Consider the following 20,611-nt stretch of genomic DNA (forward strand, 5'->3'; position numbering starts at 1 on the left):
AGAGAGAGAGAGAGAGAGAGAGAGAGAGAGAGAGAGAGAGAGAGAGACAGAGAGAGAGAGAGAGAGAGAGAGAGAGAGAGAGAGAGAGAGAGAGAGAGAGAGAGAGAGAGAGAGAGAGAGAGAGAGAGAGAGAGAGAGAGAGAGAGAGAGAGAGAGAGAGAGAGAGAGAGAGAGAGAGAGAGAGGGGGAAGGAGGCGCCACATTAGGCTGAAAGCAGTCAAACTTCCCAGTGAATGGGGTGGAAAGCGGGAGGGACAGACTCAAACGCAGGGAGGATTAAATATGAGAGAGAAAGGGAGAGAGTGAAAGACGACAAGAGAGACAGCGCGAGAGAGAGAGTGAAAGACGGCAAGAGAGAGAGAGCTAGAGAGAGAGTCAGATGCGTAGTGTAGCGGTGGGATAGGACCAGAAGAAGCTCCACACGCGACACAACGCAGAGCAGCCACACAGAGACGAAGTCACAACCCTCCATCACACTCTTCTCACTGGATACTACAGCAACCTGTCCTATCATAGATGTCTCACTGGATACTACAGCAACCTGTCCTATCATAGATGTCTCACTGGATACTACAGCATATCATCATCTTAAACTGTAGCATACTACAGACAACCTGAGCAAAAAATACTCAACTAGTTTTACAACTTTTCTTTTTGGACACCGGTGTCTCAGATGAAACCCTGACGATGGACTCGATCATTAATTAAGTTTATTCCCACAGAGTGTGCGGCTTATATTTTCTAAAGACTCCTCCCTGTGTGATCGGAGGAGAAGACGGGAGGACGGACGATTCTGGAGGTTTTGGTTGGAGGTTACCTGCCTACTATCAAGGAGAATGAGTCTTTTTTCTATAACGGATACTGGGATCCCGAGGAGGATGTTTCTATAAGTAATATTGGGCTTCGTTTCGATAAATCATCCGTCAGCTCAAGGAGAGAGAAGATTGTTTTGTATTGACCAAGAGAGAGAGAGAGGGGTGAGTGAAACTTGAACTGCCTGTATGTGCAGCTGGCTATATAAATGTGTTAAGTGGGCTGGACAGAATGCTGATTTATTTTTTCCAAAACCGTCCCCTCGTTCTCTCTGTGCCCGTGCTATCAGTCGCAGACAGCTGGGTTAGTGACTCGTCTGACTGGATAAAAGGACATTAGATTATAACGTAAAGAAAAAGGAGAAGAGACTGCAGTGGACTACGGCTTCCCCAGACATGGTGTTGACATCAAAACAGGTGTTACATTTTTCAGAAAAAAGAAAAAAAAAGCTAAGATGAACTGTATCGGACAATAAGTTGACTCTTTAAAGCTGATTTCTTCAGCTCACAAGAGAACTACAACTGTCCATTTCTGTGGACCGTAAAGATAATAAATGGACAATAAAGTATTCTTCTTCTAAATGGAGAAAGAACTACAACGGAATTGATTGTCTATAAAGCTTTCCGAGGACCATTAAGAGAGAGGACTCCAGTAGGACTCAGCCTTTCCACGTGTTTTTATTATAGCTCTGAAGAGAGAGGAAGTCGTCAGACCAGCGTACAGTTTAAACAGGGTGTCTGATGAGTACTGCCACAGCAACAGTTCATGAGACACTGACGTGATATTTATGGACTTTGAGTAGGTGAGAAGTATAAACTTAATCCACTTTCAGCTATCACTGAGCTGTGATGCAGAAGTACATTAACCCTAATCGACTTTCAGCTATCACTGAACTGTGATGCAGAAGTACATTAACCCTAATCGACTTTCAGCTATCACTGAACTGTGATGCAGATGTACAGTACATCCCCAGAGCCAAATAATGATCATGGGCTTTCGTCAGGGATCAAACCCAACCAGGGCAGCGACTGAGTGACCTTTGGGGCTATTGAACTAGTTATTTTCTCCTCTCTGTTTTTCCGGCCAAGTGGAAAGGCCGTTCTGGCAGTTGTCAATCTACGGCTGTAGCTGCTATATACCCCAACCAATCCAAGCTCCTGTTGAGACAGAAACAGTACAACAACTCCCAACTCCACTCCCATTTGGAAACAGAGAGGAAGACAGAGAGAGACAGAGAGAGAGAGAGAAAGCACTAACCAAACTCCTATTGAGACATAGAGAGACATTACTCTCACCAAAACAGAGACCGTGCACCAAATCAAGCCCCACGGACGGACGTATAGATTCTACGCCTGGTGACACTCTGGCCACTCTCTCGTCCCATCGGCGCCATGTTCTGGTCTCAGGGTGTAGCTGCCCCTCTGGTGCTGGTGTTGAACCCTCTCCTCCTAGTGTTGCTGCTGCAACAGCAGGTAACTGAGGCTGAGGTCTGGGCTGAGGCCGAGATAGGGGCTGATGCTGGGATCGGAGCAGAGGCCGGGGTTGGGGTTGGGGTCTGGGTTGATGCTGGAGTTGGGGCTGAGGCCAAGGTCGGGGATGAGGCTGGGGTCAGGGGTAAGGCTGAGGTCGGGGCTGAGGCAGTGACTGAGGATGGGGTCAGGGCTAAGGCTAAGGTCAGGGCTAAGGCTGGGGTTGGGGCTGAGGCTGTGACTGAGGCTGGTGTCAGGGCTAAGGCTAAGGTCAGGGCTAAGACTGGGGTTGGGGCTGAGGCTGTGACTGAGGCTGGGGTTGGGACTGAGGTCGGGGCTGATTCTGGGGTCGGTGCTTGGGTCAGGGCTAATGCTGAGGTCAGGGCTGGGGTTGGGGCTGAGACTGTGACTGAGGTCGGGGTTGAGGCCGGACCTGGGGCTGAGGCCGGACCTGGGGCTGAGGCCGGAACTGGGGCTGAGGCCGGACTTGGGGCTGAGACCAGTATCGGAGCTTGTTTGGCTGGGGTCGGGACTAGTGAGGCCGAGGATGGGGCTGAGGTCGGGGCTAGTGAGGCTGAGGCTGAGGTCAGCAGCTGTCCCAAGGGATGCCTGTGTTGCTCCGACATCCTCAGCTGCGCCGACCAGGGTCTGAAGGCGCTGCCCTCTGAGCTGCATGCGTACATCACCACCCTAGACCTCAACCACAACCACCTGACTGAGTTGAAGGAGGGAAGCTTTGCTGCGCTGCCCCGTCTGGAGTCCCTCCGCCTGGCTCACAACCGGCTGAAATGCCTCGAGGCCGGAACCTTCCGGAACAGCAGATCGCTACGGCAACTGGACCTGTCGTCCAATCAGCTAGACAAAGTGGAGGTGCACTACTTTCTGGAGCTGACAGGATTGGAGGAGCTGCTGCTCTTCAACAACCGCATCGTTCGGGTGGAGAGCAAGGCCCTTGCGGCGCTCGGCAACCTGCGCAAGGCCTACGTCAGCCACAACCACCTCACGGACTTCCCATTCTTCTCCATCCAGGAGGACAGCCACCCCTTCCTGGCCACCATGGACCTGTCCTCCAACAGCATGTCCAAACTCCCCCTGGTGGACATCGAGACCCTGCCGGCGGCCTTGCAGAGCGGACTCTTCCTCCACAACAACACCCTGATCTGCGAGTGCGAAATGTACAATATGTTCCGGCGCTGGGAACAGAAGGGATTCACCTCAGTCAGGGATTTTCGTGAGGAATACACCTGCCTGGTGTACGGGGAACGCAAGGCCTCCGTTAAGTTTTTCCAGCACAGACGCTTCTTTGAACTGAACTTAAACTGCAGTTCGGCGGTGGCTGGAGCTGTCAGGGAGCCTGAGGGCAGCCTGCTGGTGTACGAAGGAGATGGCGTGGTTCTGGACTGTCACACCACGCTCAGAGGACAGCACCTGACCTACCTGTGGGTGTCACCTCACCATGGAGCCGGTGCTCCGCCGGAGAACAACGGCACTCTCCGCATGCACGCCAACGGCAGCCTAGAGATCGTATCAGCGCAGGCTGAGGACTCCGGCGTGTACTGGTGCAAGGTCTTCGACACAGTCAAGAAGAACGAGTCATGGGAGGTCAACGTGACGGTGTTGATGCGGCACGACGAGGCTGAGCCCTTCAACACGGGGTTTACGACCCTCATAGGGTGCGTGACGACCCTCGTCCTGGTCCTCATGTACCTCTACCTGACCCCCTGCCGCTGCTGGTGCTGCAAGCACCCCCTGCCGCCGGGTACCCCCAGCCCCGCCAACGACCAGTCCTCGATCCTGACCTCCCCCCCACCCAGCACCACAGAGGGCCCAGGCCGCAAGGTCAGTAACAACAAGCATGTGGTGTTTCTGGAGCCCATCAAAGAGGTGTAGCACGGCTGGCTAAGGGCGGTTTTTAGTTTCGAGGCACCCCATCACCTCAGTCTTCTGACTCACCCATTGTGCCATAACACCAGACAGACAGCCATCTTCTACTGTACCTTCCCTCTACCCAACACCTTCCTCCTCTACTCCACCCCACTCCCAGAGAAGGTTTGTTTGGCTACCCACCAGGCAGGGAGTTAGACACTGCCTCTCATTGTAGGGGTAAGGCAGCAGAGATAAAGAGAGGGAGTAGGGAGAAAGGCAGAGAGACAGAAATAGAGACAGGAAGAGAGGCAGGGAGACAGAAAGCAAGACAGCAAAAGAGGGCAGAGAAATGAAAACCCAGCATAAACTCAACTGGCCCAGACAGGTTTGACTGGACTGCCTTTTCAGAGGAGTAAAGCTGCATGGAGCCTGCATACTGAGTGAGAAACAGAGACACTAGGTTAGGGTGTCTTTCCCAAAGTGCCGTGGTTTTTCAGAAATCCAGATTTGAAGATTCCTGGAATTACGAGGGGGAATACGCAGGAAATCAGGGAATTCTCTAACCAGGATTTCTGGAGAAAAAAAAAATCAGGGAATTCATGGAATATTACCTGAATTTTGGATCCCAACACAGAGGGAATATCTATAATTAAACAAAACAGGATAGAGCTGTCCCTCTTAGCACAGCTTGTACCCTTTAATAAAGCCTATCTACTGTTATTGATGCTTTGTCTAGAAACATAAAATCAATCAGCCATAGTTGTACATCTTGATTTTTATTTATTTTTATAGATTATTATCAGAATAATCAGTACGTGTGCAGAACGGTTGAACAGCAGACCTGCTGTGATTACAATGAGAGGAGATAGAGGGGATTGTTGCTGTTGAACAAGTTTCTTATTGACGTTCAGCCATGTTGGTTGCTACACAACTGAAAAATACAGAATATTGAGCGACAAAGTGCCAACTAACTAAAGTTATGGTAAATGTGTCGCTAGATTGAAAAGGACTTTCCAAAACAGACAGCTTGTTGTTTTCCAACTGGAATTATTTACTTCCTCTATCACCACGTACCCCAGCTCCCTTCTCCCCCTCCCTACTTCCTCTCTCTCCCTACTTCCTCTCTCTCCCTACTTCCTCTCTCTCCCTACTTCCTCTCTCTCCCTACTTTCTCTCTCTCCCTACTTCCTCTCTCTCCCTACTTCCTCTCTCTCCCTACTTCCTCTCTCTCCCTACTTCCTCTCTCTCCCTACTTTCTCTCTTTCCCTACTTTCTTTCTCTCTCTCTCTCTCTCTCTTGCATACTTTCTTTTTCAATCAGTTAATAAATCTTACTTAATAATAAATTCATATTAGTTAATAAAGCTTCTTGGACCGCAGAGGTAAATGTCTTCTGCCTTGTTATTATCACGTGTCTGTGGTCAAAGATTAGGGGTGAGTGTGTGTGTGTGTTGTCTTGTGTTTATAAGTCTTTACGAGATATAATATGATATGCGAAGACGGAAACAGAGATTGTTCAGCTGGTTGTCTTTTTGAGATGCGATACGGACTGTATGATTTCTACTGCTGATAAAAGGGTAATTTACATTTGATTTCAATCCTTTTTTGACCACACCCATTTTTGATTTGATTTGAACATATTTGCCAAGTGCTCAAAGTGATGTTCTTTCAGTAACCTGCTATGTCTATATGGGGTCATTCCATTTGATTTCAATCACTTTTTGACCACACCCACACCCACCCAGGTCAATATACTGCCACACAAGATAATGACCACCCAGGTCAATATACTGCCACACAAGATAATGACCACCCAGGACAATATACTGCCACACAAGATAATGACCACCCAGGTCAATATACTGCCACACAAGATAATGACCACCCAGGTCAATATATTGCCACACAAGATAATGACCACCACAGGTCAATATACTGCCACACAAGATAATGACCACCCAGGTCAATATACTGCCACACAAGATAATGACCACCCAGGTCAATATGGTCACACAAGATAGGGTCAATATACTGCCACACAAGATAATGACCACCCAGGTCAATATACTGCCACACAAGATAATGACCACCCAGGTCAATATACTGCCACACAAGATAATGACCACCCAGGTCAATATACTGCCAAGATAATGACCACCCAGGTCAATATACTGCCACACAAGATAATGACCACCCAGGTCAATATACTGCCACACAAGATAATGACCACCCAGGTCAATATACTGCCACACAAGATAATGACCACCCAGGTCAATATACTGCCACACAAGATAATCGGAGGACAATATGACCACCCAGGTCAATATACTGCCACACAAGATAATGACCACCCAGGTCAATATATTAATGACCACAGGTCAATATACTGACACAAGATAATGACCACCCAGGTCAATATACTGCCACACAAGATAATGACCACCCAGGTCAATATACTGCCACACAAGATAATGACCACCCAGGTCAATATACTGCCACACAAGATAATGACCACCCAGGTCAATATACTGCCACACAAGATAATGACCACCCAGGTCAATATACTGCCACACAAGATAATGACCACCCAGGTCAATATACTGCCACACAAGATAATGACCACCCAGGTCAATATACTGCCACACAAGATAATGACCACCCAGGTCAATATACTGCCACACAAGATAATGACCACCCAGGTCAATATACTGCCACACAAGATAATGACCACCCAGGTCAATATACTGCCACACAAGATAATGACCACCCAGGTCAATATACTGCCACACAAGATAATGACCACCCAGGTCAATATACTGCCACACAAGATAATGACCACCCAGGTCAATATACTGCCACACAAGATAATGACCACCCAGGTCAATATACTGCCACACAAGATAATGACCACCCAGGTCAATATACTGCCACACAAGATAATGACCACCCAGGTCAATATACTGCCACACAAGATAATGACCACCCAGGTCAATATACTGTCACACAAGATAATGACCACCCAGGTCAATATACTGCCACACAAGATAATGACCAACCAGGTCAATATACTGACCACACAAGATAATGACCACCCAGGTCAATATACTGTCACACAAGATAATGACCACCCAGGTCAATATACTGTCACACAAGATAATGACCACAATATACTGTCACACAAGATAATGACCACCCAGGTCAATATACTGTCACACAAGATAATGACCACCCAGGTCAATATACTGTCACACAAGATAATGACCACCCAGGTCAATATACTGTCACACAAGATAATGATCACCCAGGTCAATATACTGCCACACAAGATAATGACCAACCAGGTCAATATACTGTCCCACAATGACACCCAACACACACATGCAATTATGCCGCACACACACGTACTTAAGTGCATATACACACACAAAACAAACACACACACACACACGTTACTCTGGATAAGAATGAGAGGCGATGGGAGTGCTGGGGATTGGCTAGAAGGAAGAATAGCCTAACTAACTTTCTGTCTCATGTTGTAGCCATACTTGAAGCAGAGGTTATGATGATCCATACTGTGTGTGTGTGTGTGTGTGTGTGTGTGTGTGTGTGTGTGTGTGTGTGTGTGTGTGTGTGTGTGTGTGTGTGTGTGTGTGTGTGTGTGTGTGTGTGTGTGTGTGTGTGTGTGTGTGTGTGAGTGTGTTTCTGTGTCTGGGTGAGAACAGGAAAGAGTAGTGTAGCATTTACTAAACCCACATTTACTAAACCCACATTTCCTAAACCCACATTTACTAAACCCTCATGTACTAAACCAACATTTACTAAACCCACATTTACTAAACCCACATTTACTAAACCCACATTTACTAAACCCACATTTACTAAACCCACATTTACTAAACCCACATTTACTAAACCAACATTTACTAGACCCACATTTACTAAACCCACATTTACTAAACCCACATTTACTAAACCCACATTTACTAGACCCACATTTACTAAACCCACATTTACTAAACCCACATTTACTAGACCCACATTTACTAAACCCACATTTACTAAACCCACATTTACTAAACCAACATTTACTAAACCCACATTTACCAAACCCACATTTACCTAACCAACATTTACTAAACCCACATGTACTAAACCCACATGTACTAAACCCACATTTACTAGACCCACATTTACTAGACCCACATTTACTAGACCCACATTTACTAAACCAACATTTACTAAACCCACATTTACTAGACCCACATTTACTAGACATACATTTACTTTTACTAGACATACATTTACTAAACCCACATTTACTAAACCAACATTTACTAAACCCACATTTCTAAACCCACATTTACTAAACTCACATTTACTACACCCACATTTACTAGACCCACATTTACTAAACCCATATTTACTAAATCCACATTTACTAAACCCACATTTACCAAACCCACATTTACCAAACCCACATTTACTAAACCAACATTTACTAAACCAACATTTACTAAACCCACATTTACTAAACCCACATTTACTAAACCAACATTTACTAAACCCACGTGTACTAAACCCACACATTATTGGATGCTTTACAGTAGTGCCTGGCCTGCTCTGGCCTCCTCTCAAACAAACAGAGGTAAAGACATGAACACAACACACGGCCCACTAAAAAGTAGATTGTTGTCTGCTACTTCCAAAAGAGAGAGACACAATCGAGATCACACATTTGTCAACCCAGTGAGATGGTTCCATGGCTGGCTGAACAGTCTCAGCGGGACTTGAAATTGAGCCACAGATCGTGTGTGAGGAGATCTGGTTATTGACCATTTGAGCTGTGTTGAGTGAGAGAGAGACTCTCCTCCTGTCCTTTCAGGTTTTGAGCTCAGTGCCTCAGTCATCTCAGTCTCCTCTCCTCAGCTCTCTTTTCCTCTCCTCTCCTCTCCTCCCCCTCTCTCCTCTCCTGTCCCTCTTTCCTCTTCTGTCTCCTCACTCCTCACTCCTCTCCCTCCTGTTTCCTCCCCTTTTCTTCTCCTCTCCCTCTCTCCTCTCCCTCCTTTCTCCTCTCCCTCTCTCCTCTCCCTCTCCTTTCCTCCCCCTCCTGTCTCCTCCCTCTCTCCTCTCCTCTCCCTCCTGTCTCCTCACTTTTTCTTCTCCTCTCCCTCCTGTCTCCTCTCCTCTCCCTCTTTCCTCTTCTGTCTCCTCTCCCTCCTGTCTCCTCTCCTCTCCCTCTCTCCTCTCCTGTCCCTCTCTCCTCTCCCTCCTGTCCCTCTCTCCTCTCCCTCCTGTCTCCTCTCCTCTCCCTTCTTCTGTCTCCTCTCTGGTCCCACTTTCCTCTTCTGTCTCCTCCCTCTTTCCACTCCTCTCCCTCTATCCTCTCCATCTCCTATTCTCTGGTCTCCAGTAGAAAACATCTTTAGCTCAGTGGCCTGGTAAAGATAAAGACTACAGCCATGAATCCAGATGGAGTATATATACACACGTGTATTATATTGCCTCTTTAAGTAGATACATTCTGTGCTGCATTCATTTTCAACACTGATATTTTCAATTAACGCTTACATTTTCACATCTCTCTTTTTCGTAAAGAAACATTCTTGTTTTCCTGATCCAACTAGTGTATATAATCGTGTGTGACGTCGCCAGAGCCAGGGCCTGGACGGTAAAGGGCTGTGTTAGAGATGGATGCTGATGGTGTGTTACTGGCTGTCTGGCTCCGCGTGATTGGGTATGAAAAATGAAATACTCCGGCTAGCATCACAGTGATTGGAGGAAATTAAGAAATTGCACAACCGATTAACTCAATGTATCTACGACCGACGAGAACTAAACGAAAAGAGGGAATACTTAGGAGGAAAGAATACAAATTAAAAAAGGAAATAAGCTGCTTAATAATGCAAAACAAGCATAAAGGAACTCTGCGTTGGCACATCGTCACATTAAACAGCATTAACAATGAGAGTAAATATAGGTATAATGGCTCTATTTAACAATTTGAGTAAATATAGGTAGAATGGCTCTATTTACATTGTTAACAATGAGAGTAAATATAGGTAGAATGGCTCTATTTACATTGTTAACAATGAGAGTAAATATAGGTAGAATGGCTCTATTTACATTGTTAACAATGAGAGTAAATATAGGTAGAATGGCTCTATTTATTGTTAACAATTAGAGTAAATACAGTGCCTATTGGTCAATTAGAGTAAATACGAAAGTATTCGGCCCCCTTGAACTTTGCAACCTTTTGCCACATTTCAGGCTTCAAACATAAGATATTAAACTGTATTTTTTTGTGAAGAATCAACATCAAGTGGGACACAATCATGAAGTGGAAGACATTTATTGGATATTTCAAACTTTTTTAACAAATCAAAAACTGAAAAAATGGGCGTAAAATTATTCAGCCCCTTTACTTTCAGTGCAGCAAACTCTCTCCAGAAGTTCAGTGAGGATCTCTGAATGGTCCAATGTTGACCTAAATGACTAATGATGATAAATACAATCCACCTGTGTGTAATCAAGTCTCCGTATAAATGCACCTGCACTGTGATAGTCTCAGAGGTCCGTTAAAAGCACAGAGAGCATCATGAAGAACAAGACACCAGGCAGGTCCGATATACTGTTGTGAAGAAGTTTAAAGCATTTGGAATCAAAAAGATTTCCCAAGCTTTAAACATCCCAAGGAGCACTGTGCAAGCGATAATATTGAAATGGAAGGAGTATCAGACCACTGCAAATCTACCAAGACCTGGCCATCCCTCTAAACTTTCAGCTCATACAAGGAAAGACTGACCAGAGATGCAGCCAAGAGGACCATGATCACTCTGGATGAACTGCAGAGATCTACAGCTGAGGTGGGAGACTCTGTCCATAGGACAACAATCAGTCGTATATTGCACAAATCTGGCCTTTATGGAAGAGTGGCAAGATATAAAATTTCTTAAAGATATCCATAAAAAGTTTGTTTAAAGTTTGCCAAGAATCTGGGAGACACACAAACATGTGGAAGAAGGTGCTCTGGTCAATGAAACAAAATTGAACTTTTTGGCAACAATGCAAAATGTTATGTTTGGATATTTCAAACTCATCACCCTGAACAAATCTCCAAAACATGGTGGTGGCAGCATCATGGTTTGGGCCTGCTTTTCTTCAGCAGGGACAGGGAAGATGGTTAAAATTGATGGGAAGATGGATGGAGCCAAATACAGGACAATTCTGGAAGAAAACCTGATGGAGTCTGCAAAAGACCTGAGACTGGGACGGAGATATGTCTTCCAACAAGACAATGATCCAAAACATAAAGCAAAATCTACAATGGAATGGTTCAAAAATAAACATATCCAGGTGTTAGAATGGCCAAGTCAAAGTCCAGACCTAATCCAATCGATCTGTAGAAAGAACTAAAACTGCTGTTCACAAATGCCATCCAACCTCACTGAGCTCGAGCTGTTTTGCAAGGAGTAATGGGAAAAAAATTCAGTCTCTCGATGTGCAAAACTGATGCATACCTGCGACTTACAGCTGTAATCGCAGCAAAAGGTCGCTACAAAGTATTAAAAAGGGGCTGAATAATTCTGACACCATTTTTCAGTTTTGGATTTGTTAAAAAGGTTTGAAATATCCAATAAATGTCGTTCCACTTCATGATTGTGTCCCACTTGTTGTTGATTCTTCCAAAAAAGTACAGTTTTATATCTTTATGTTTGAAGCCTGAAATGTGGCAAAAGGTCGCAAAGTTCAAGGGGGCCAATACTTTCGCAAGGCACTGTATGGGTATAATTGGTCTATTTACATTGTTGTCAATGAGAGTAAATATAGGTTGGTCTATTTACATTGTTGTCAATGAGAGTAAATATAGGTAGAATGGTCTATTTACATTGTTGTCAATGAGAGTAAATATAGGTAGAATGGTCTATTTACATTGTTGTCAATGAGAGTAAATATAGGTAGAATGGTCTATTTACAAATGGAAAATATAGGTAGAATGGTCAGATTGTTGTCAATGAGAAATAGGTAGAATGGCTCTATTTATCATAGAAAATATGGTATGGCTCTAACTTGTTGTCAATGAGATACAATAGGTAAATGGCTCTATTTATCATAGAGAGTAAATATAGGTAGAATGGTCTATTTACATTGTTGTCAATGAGAGTAAATATAGGTAGAATGGTCTATTTACATTGTTGTCAATGAGAGTAAATATAGGTAGAATGGTCTATTTACATTGTTGTCAATGAGAGTAAATATAGAGAATCTATTTACATTGTTGTCTGAGAGTAAATATAGGTAGAATGGCTCTATTTACATTGTTGTCAATGAGAGTAAAATAGGTAGAATGGTCTATTTACATTGTTGTCATATTGCACAAATTGGTCAATTTATGGAAGAATGGTGTTGTCAATGAAGGTAAATGGCCTATTTACATTGTTGTCAATGAGATATCCATAAAAATGGTGTTTTACATTGTTTCAATGAGTAAATTGCCACAAGCCACCAATGGGAGACACAAATATAGGTAGAATGGTCTGATTTACATTGTTGTCAATGAGAGTAAATATAGGTAGAATGGCTCTATTTACATTGTTGTCAATGAGAGTAAATATAGGTAGAATGGTCTATTTACATTGTTGTCAACATTGTTGTCAATGAAGTAAATATGGTAGAATGGCTCATTTACATTGTTGTCAATGAAGTAAATATATCTGGTCACTGTCAAACATAAATATAGGTGGTGGCAGCATCATGGTTTGGGCCTGCATTTCTTCAGCAGGGAAATATAGGTAGAATGATGGTCAATAAAAATATGATAGAATGGATGAGAGTTACATTGTTGTCAATGGAGTAAATATAGGAGAATGGCTCAAAATACCTGAGAGTAAATATAGGTAGAATGGCTCTATTTACATTGTTGTCAATGAGAGTAAATATAGGTAGAATGGCTCTATTTATCATAGAGAGTAAATATAGGTAGAATGGTCTAACATTGTTGTGAGATGGAGTAAATATAGGTAGAATGGTCTTCATTGTTGTCAAGACAATGAATGGTCCAAAACAGAGTAAATATAGGTAAATCTATTTACATTGTTGTCAATGAGAATGGTAGAATGGCTCTAAATTGTTGTCAATGAAAATATCCAGGTGTTCTAGAATGGTCAATGAGAAAATCAAAGTAGACCTGAATCAATGAGAGTAAATATAGGTAGAATGGTCTATTTACATTGTTGTCAATGAAAGAAATATAGGTAAAATTTACATTGTTGTCAATGAGAGTAAATATAGGTAGAATGGTCAAATTGTTGTCAATGAGAGTAAATATAGGTAGAATGGCTCTATTTACATTGTTGTCAATGAGAGTAAATATAGGTAGAATGGTCTATTTACATTGTTGTCAATGAGAGTAAATTAGAATGCAAGGAATGGAATGGGAGAAAAATAGGTAGAATGGTCTACATTGTTGTCAAAAAATATAGGTAGACATGGTCTATTTACATTGTTGTCAATGAGAGTAAATATAGGTAGAATGTCTATTTATCATAGAGAGTAAATATAGGTAGAATGGTCTATTTAAAGTAAATTAACTTTTACATTGTTGTCAATGAGAGTAAATATAGGTAGAATGGTCTATTTACATTGTTGTCACACCAAATTTTTCATTTACATTGTTGTCAATTGAGTAAATATAGGTAGAATGGCTCTATTTACATTGTTGTCAATGAGAGTAAATATAGGTAGAATGGTCTATTTACATTGTTGTCAATGAGAGTAAATATAGAGAATGGCTCTATTTATCATAGAGAGTAAATATAGGTAGAATGGTCTATTTACATTGTTGTCAATGAGAGTAAATATAGGTAGAATGGTCTATTTACATTGTTGTCAATGTTGGTATGGTCTATTTACATTGTTGTCAATGAAGTAAATATAGGTTGGTCTATTTACATTTTGTCAATGAGAGTAAATATAGGTAGAATGGCTCTATTTACATTGTTGTCAATGAGAGTAAATATAGGTAGAATGGTCTATTTACATTGTTGTCAATGAGAGTAAATATACTAGAATGGCATTTATCATAGTAAATAGGTATAATGGTCTATTTACATTGTTGTCAATGAGAGTAAATATAGGTAGAATGGCTCTATTTACATTGTTGTCAATGAGAGTAAATATAGGTAGAATGGCTCTATTTATCATAGAGAGTAAATATAGGTAGAATGGTCTATTTACATTGTTGTCAATGAGAGTAAATATAGGTAGAATGGCTCATAGAGAGTAAATATAGGTAGAATGGTCTATTTACATTGTTGTCAATGAGAGTAAATATAGGTAGAATGGTCTATTTACATTGTTGTCAATGAGAGTAAATATAGGTAGAATGGCTCTATTTATCATAGAGAGTAAATATAGGTAGAATGGCTCTATTTACATTGTTGTCAATGAGAGTAAATATAGGTAGAATGGCTCTATTTATCATTGTTGTCAATTGAGTCAATGAAATAATATTGGTAGAATGGCTCTATTTACATTGTTGTCAACAATGAGAGTAAATATAGGTAGAATGGCTCTATTTACATTGTTGTCAATGAGAGTAAATATAGGTAGAATGGCTCTATTTATCATAGAGAGTAAATATAGGTAGAATGGTCTATTTACATTGTTGTCAATGAGAGTAAATATAGGTAGAATGGCTCTATTTACATTGTTGTCAATGAGAGTAAATATAGGTAGAATGGCTCTATTTATCATAGAGAGTAAATATAGGTAGAATGGCTCTATTTACATTGTTATCAATGAGAGTAAATATAGGTAGAATGGCTCTATTTATCATAGAGAGTAAATATAGGTAGAATGGCTCTATTTACATTGTTGTCAATGAGAGTAAATATAGGTAGAATGGCTCTATTTACATTGTTGTCAATGAGAGTAAATATAGGTAGAATGGCTCTATTTATCATAGAGAGTAAATATAGGTAGAATGGCTCTATTTACATTGTTGTCAATGAGAGTAAATATTGGTAGAATGGCTCTATTTATCATAGAGAGTAAATATAGGTAGAATGGTCTATTTACATTGTTGTCAATGAGAGTAAATATAGGTAGAATGGCTCTATTTATCATAGAGAGTAAATATAGGTAGAATGGTCTATTTACATTGTTGTCAATGAGAGTAAATATAGGTAGAATGGCTCTATTTACATTGTTGTGGTCAACATTGTTGTCAATGAGAGTAAATATAGGTAGAATGGCTCTATTTACATTGTTGTCAATGAGAGTAAATATAGGTAGAATGGCTCTATTTACATTGTTGTCAATGAGAGTAAATATAGGTAGAATGGTCTATTTACATTGTTGTCAATGAGAGTAAATATAGGTAGAATGGCTGATTTATCATAGAGTAAATATAGGTATAAATGGTCTATTTACATTGTTGTCAATGAGAGTAAATATAAATATAGGTAGAATGGCTCTATTTACATTGTTGTCAATGAGAGTAAATATAGGTAGAATGGCTCTATTTATCATAGAGAGTAAATATAGGTAGAATGGTCTATTTACATTGTTGTCAATGAGAGTAAATATAGGTAGAATGGCTCTATTTATCATAGAGAGTAAATATAGGTAGAATGGTCTATTTACATTGTTGTCAATGAGAGTAAATATAGGTAGAATGGCTCTATTTACATTGTTGTCAATGAGAGTAAATATAGGTAGAATGGTCTATTTACATTGTTGTCAATGAGAGTAAATATAGGTAGAATGGCTCTATTTACATTGTTGTCAATGAGAGTAAATATAGGTAGAATGGCTCTATTTATCATAGAGAGTAAATATAGGTAGAATGGCTCTATTTACATTGTTGTCAATGAGAGTAAATATTGGTAGAATGGCTCTATTTATCATAGAGAGTAAATATAGGTAGAATGGTCTATTTACATTGTTGTCAATGAGAGTAAATATTGGTAGAATGGCTCTATTTACATTGTTGTCAATGAGAGTAAATATAGGTAGAATGGCTCTATTTATCATAGAGAGTAAATATAGGTAGAATGGGTCTATTTATTAATGATAAAGTGGTTTGCTAGTCAACACAGAACTGCAGAGGACAATCAACAAATGATACATCACTATAGCGTTCAACAACTAAATAAAGACCTCCTCCTTCTCACCACAGACAGTATCCCTCAATAGAACCTCCCAGCAGCCAGCCAGCCCCCTGCACCTCCTCCTTCTCCCCACAGACAGTATCCCTCATTACAACCCCCCAGCAGCCAGCCAGCCCCCTGCACCTCCTCCTTCTCCCCACAGACAGTATCCCTCATTACACACAGTATCCCCACCCCCAGCAGCAGCCAGCAACCCCCCAGCAGCCAGCCAGCCCCCTGCACCTCCTCCTCCCCACAGACACCTCAACCCCCAGCAGCCAGCCAACCCCCTTCTCCTTCAATACAACCTCCCAGCAGCCAGCCAGCCCCTCCCCCCCACAACCCCCCAGCAGCCAGCCAGCCCTCTGCACCTCCTTCTCCTCCCCACAGACCGTATCCCTCAATACAACTCCCCAGCAGCCAGCCAGCCCCCTGCACCTCCTCCTCCCCACAGACAGTATCTCTAATTACAACCCCCCAGCAGCCAGCCAACCCCCTGCACCTCCTCCTCCTCCCCACAAACAGTATCCTTCAATACAACCTCCCAGCAGCCAGCCAGCCCCCTGCACCTCCTCCTCACTAACATTGTTAACAATATAAATAGACCCATTCTACCTATATTTACTCTCAAAGATAAATAGACCCATTCTACCTATATTTACTCTCATTGTTAACAATGTAAATTGAGCCATTCTACCTATATTTACTCTCAATGATAAATAGACCCATTCCACCTATATTTACTCTCATTGATAACAATGTAAATAGAGCCATTCTACCTATATTTACTCTCATTGATAACAATGTAAATAGAGCCATTCTAGCTATATTTACTCTCAAAGATAAATAGAGCCATTCTACCTATGTTTACTCCCATTGATAAATAGACCCAGTAGTCTGGTCTCTGCACTCCATCCATTACCAATGGGCAATTCAGACAGAAAGTATGAACGCCATCGTAGCAGAACAACAGAGGATAAATCAACTTCTATCTCCACCAGGCTGCCATTTTAATTTCCTCCCTCCTTCCTGTTATTCATAGACATACATCTTTTCCTCAGAGTTAGCCCAGAATGTGTGTGTCAGGGTTTCCGTTAGCTGTTGATAGCCAGCTTTTGTCAGTTTGTTGTTGTTGTTGTTGTTGATGTTGTTGAAAACCTGATAAGTAAAATTGCCGCTGGCCAATTGACCCGGGAGAAGAAGAACAAAACCCCATTGCTATATATTGCCTTTGTGCCTATCAGAGAGCATCGGGCCTCCCCAGACAAAAATAAATAAATGTGTCAATCAGCGTCGAGCTAAACTGAGTGAGCTCAACTGTGAATGGTCCTGGCGCACCAAAACAAAGTGTCATGGGAAGTCCCTCCTGTCAATTCCCATTGAGAGCCAACGTCATGGACGTCAAGAAAAACTTGAATTGTTGCATCTCGTTGTGCTGTTGTTCCCCGGTGGCTAGCTAGCCTTTCCCTAAATTAGCCATGGATGGAGATAGGGACTTGGACTTGGACTGTTTTTACTTAATTCTCCATACTGGTCAACGATTATAATGGCAAGATTATACAATTCCTACATTGTTGTGCCCCTGGTCTGAGAGGATGGAAGTTCAACATGTATCTAGATGTAGAAGGCTAATGTTAACTAGCTAACATTGACCATGAGTGGAAGATAGGCTAGCGAGCAAGGATTTTAGCCAGGTAGCCTAGGACAACAACAAATTAAAGTGTGTACCCTACGACAGTGATAGACTGTTTCGTCAACATGAGAGGAGGATGGCATTGGCGTTTCTCTACAAGTAGGGTGAGTCAACATGTTCAGCACGAACCCAGTTTACGTTGATTGGACTAAATTGTTCTTGGTATCTTTTAGTTGTCACTGTATTAAGCTAAGCAGAAGTGATTTGATGATGTTGAAATGTTGAAGTTGAAATAGTGCTGGAACAGTGGAGTCGGCTCCTGTTTTATTTGTGACTTGCGGTTAACTCTGTGGTTCTAAATCAATAGTGGTGATAAGTGGTCCGAAGATATCGGGGAACATTAACTTGTTTGACCGTGCTGCAGGTTACTGTACATTCAATATGATTTCTGGACTTCACTGGACAGAGGTTGCTATCCAGTTGCTATCCAGATTTGTGAAAAAACAAAAGGTGTGGTTGAATTTATTCTGCCACTGTGTCTTCTTATTGTCTCAGCCTTTATGCCTATATATCACGGTGTCAAGGCATATGAACTAACAGGTTATAGATTAAACAACGCAATTATCACAATAATAATTAAACGATGAATAAACTGCAATATTTCGGCTAAAGCGTTTGAATTCACAAATGTATTTGACTGTTTTTAATATTATTTAATATATATATATATATATATATATATATATAAATATTTCTTGGACTCCTCCTTGGTCTCCTTCTTGGACTCCTCCTTTGTTCTCCTACTTGATGTCTTTCTTGGACTTTCTTGTTCTCCTTCTTGGACTCTCCTTGATATCCTCGGTCTCCTTCATGGTCTCCTCCTTTGATCTCCTTCTTGGACTCCTTCTTGGACTCCTCCTTGATCTCCTCGGTCTCCTTCATGGTCTCCTCCTTTGATCTCCTTCTTGTTCTCCTTCTTGGACTTCTCCTTGATCTCCTCGGTCTCCTTCATGGTCTCCTCCTTTGATCTCCTTCTTGTTCTCCTTCTTGGACTCCTCAATCTCCCTCTTGATCTTCTCCTTGGACTTTGCATCCTGTAGAAATTTACATCCTGTGGTACTAACTCAAAAAAGTTTGGGGACACTGTAAAGTCCATGGAGAATAAGAGCACCTCCTCCCAGCTGCCCACTGCTCTGAGGCTAGGAAACATTGTCACCACTGATAAATCCTCTATAATTGAGAATTTCAATAAGCATTTCTCTATGGCTGGCCATGCTTTCCACATCACTACCCCTACCCCGGTCAACTGCCCGGCACCCTCCACAGCAACCCGCCAAAGCCCCCACCATTTCTCCTTTACCCAAATCTAGATAGCCAATGTTCTGAAAGAGTTGCAAAATCTGGACCCCTACAAATCAGCCGGGCTAGACAATCTGGACCCTCTCTTTCTAAAATGATCTGCCGAAATTGTTGCAACCCCTATTACTAGCCTGTTCAACCTCTCTTTCGTATCGTCTGAGATTCCCAAAGATTGGAAAGCTGCCGCGGTCATCCCCCTCTTCAAAGAGTGTGACACTCTAGACCCAAACTGCTACAGACCTATGTCTATCCAATCCTGTCTTTCTAAGGTCTTCGAAAGCCAAGTTAACAAACAGATTACTGACCATTTCGAATCCCACCATACCTTCTCCGCTATGCAATCTTGTTTCAGATCTGGTCATGGGTGCACCTCAGCCATGCTCAAGGTTCTAAACGACATCATAACCGCCATTGATAAGAGACATTACTGTGCAGCCGTATTCATCGACCTGGCCAAGGCTTTCGACTCTGTCAATCACAACATTCTTATTGGCAGGCTCGACAGCCTTGGTTTCTCAAATGATTGCCTAGCCTGGTTTACCAACTACTTCTCTGATAAAGTTCAGTGTGTCAAATCAGAGGGCCTGTTGTCTGGACCTCTGACAGTCTCTATGGGTGTGCCACAGGGTTCAATTGTAGGGCCGACTCTCTTTTCTGTATACATCAATGATGTTGCTCTTGCTGCTGGTGATTCTCTGATCCACCTCGACGCAGACGACACCATTCTGTATACTTCTGGCCCCTCCTTGGACACTGTGTTAACTAACCTCCAGACGAGCTTCAATGCCATACAACTCTCCTTCCGTGGCCTCCAACTGCTCTTAAAACGCAAGTAAAACTAAATGCATGCTTTTCAATCGATCGCTGCCCGCACCTGCTCGCCCGTCCAGCATCACTACTCTGGACGGCCCTTAGAATACGTGGACAACTACAAATACCTGGGTGTCTGGTTAGACTGTACACTCTCCTTCCAGACTCACATTAAGCATCTCCATTCCAAAATTAAATCTAGAATCGGCTTCCTATATTGCAACAAAGCATCCTTCACTCATGCTGCCAAACATACCCTCGTAAAACTGACCATCCTACCGATTCTCGACTTCGGTGATGTCATCTATAAAATAGCCTCCAACACTCTACTCAACAAACTGGATGCAGTCTATCACAGTGCCATCCGTTTTGTCACCAAAGCCCCATACCCTACCCACCATTGCGACCTGTACGCTCTCGTTGGTTGGCCCTCGCTTCATACTCGTCGCCAAACCCACTGGCTACAGGTTATCTACAAGTCTCTGCTAGGTAAAGCCCCGCCTTATCTCAGCT

The 20,611-nt window shown here is 42.4% G+C and overlaps 1 protein-coding gene across 1 annotated transcript in view; it reads left to right on the top strand.

Moving 5' to 3' along the window:
* The first annotated feature begins 255 nt into the window (after positions 1 to 255).
* The window catches only part of LOC135540426 (amphoterin-induced protein 3-like), a 47,168-nt gene continuing 26,812 nt past the window's right edge, over positions 256 to 20,611 (top strand). The window contains exon 1 of the mRNA XM_064967053.1: positions 256 to 4,121. Within this exon, the coding sequence (XP_064823125.1) occupies positions 2,205 to 4,121 (1,917 nt within the window). The 5' untranslated portion in view covers positions 256 to 2,204. The remainder of the gene's footprint in view (positions 4,122 to 20,611) is intronic.

This window comes from Oncorhynchus masou, chromosome 5 (genome assembly GCF_036934945.1).
Source record: "Oncorhynchus masou masou isolate Uvic2021 chromosome 5, UVic_Omas_1.1, whole genome shotgun sequence".
Taxonomy (NCBI): Eukaryota; Metazoa; Chordata; class Actinopteri; order Salmoniformes; family Salmonidae; genus Oncorhynchus; species Oncorhynchus masou.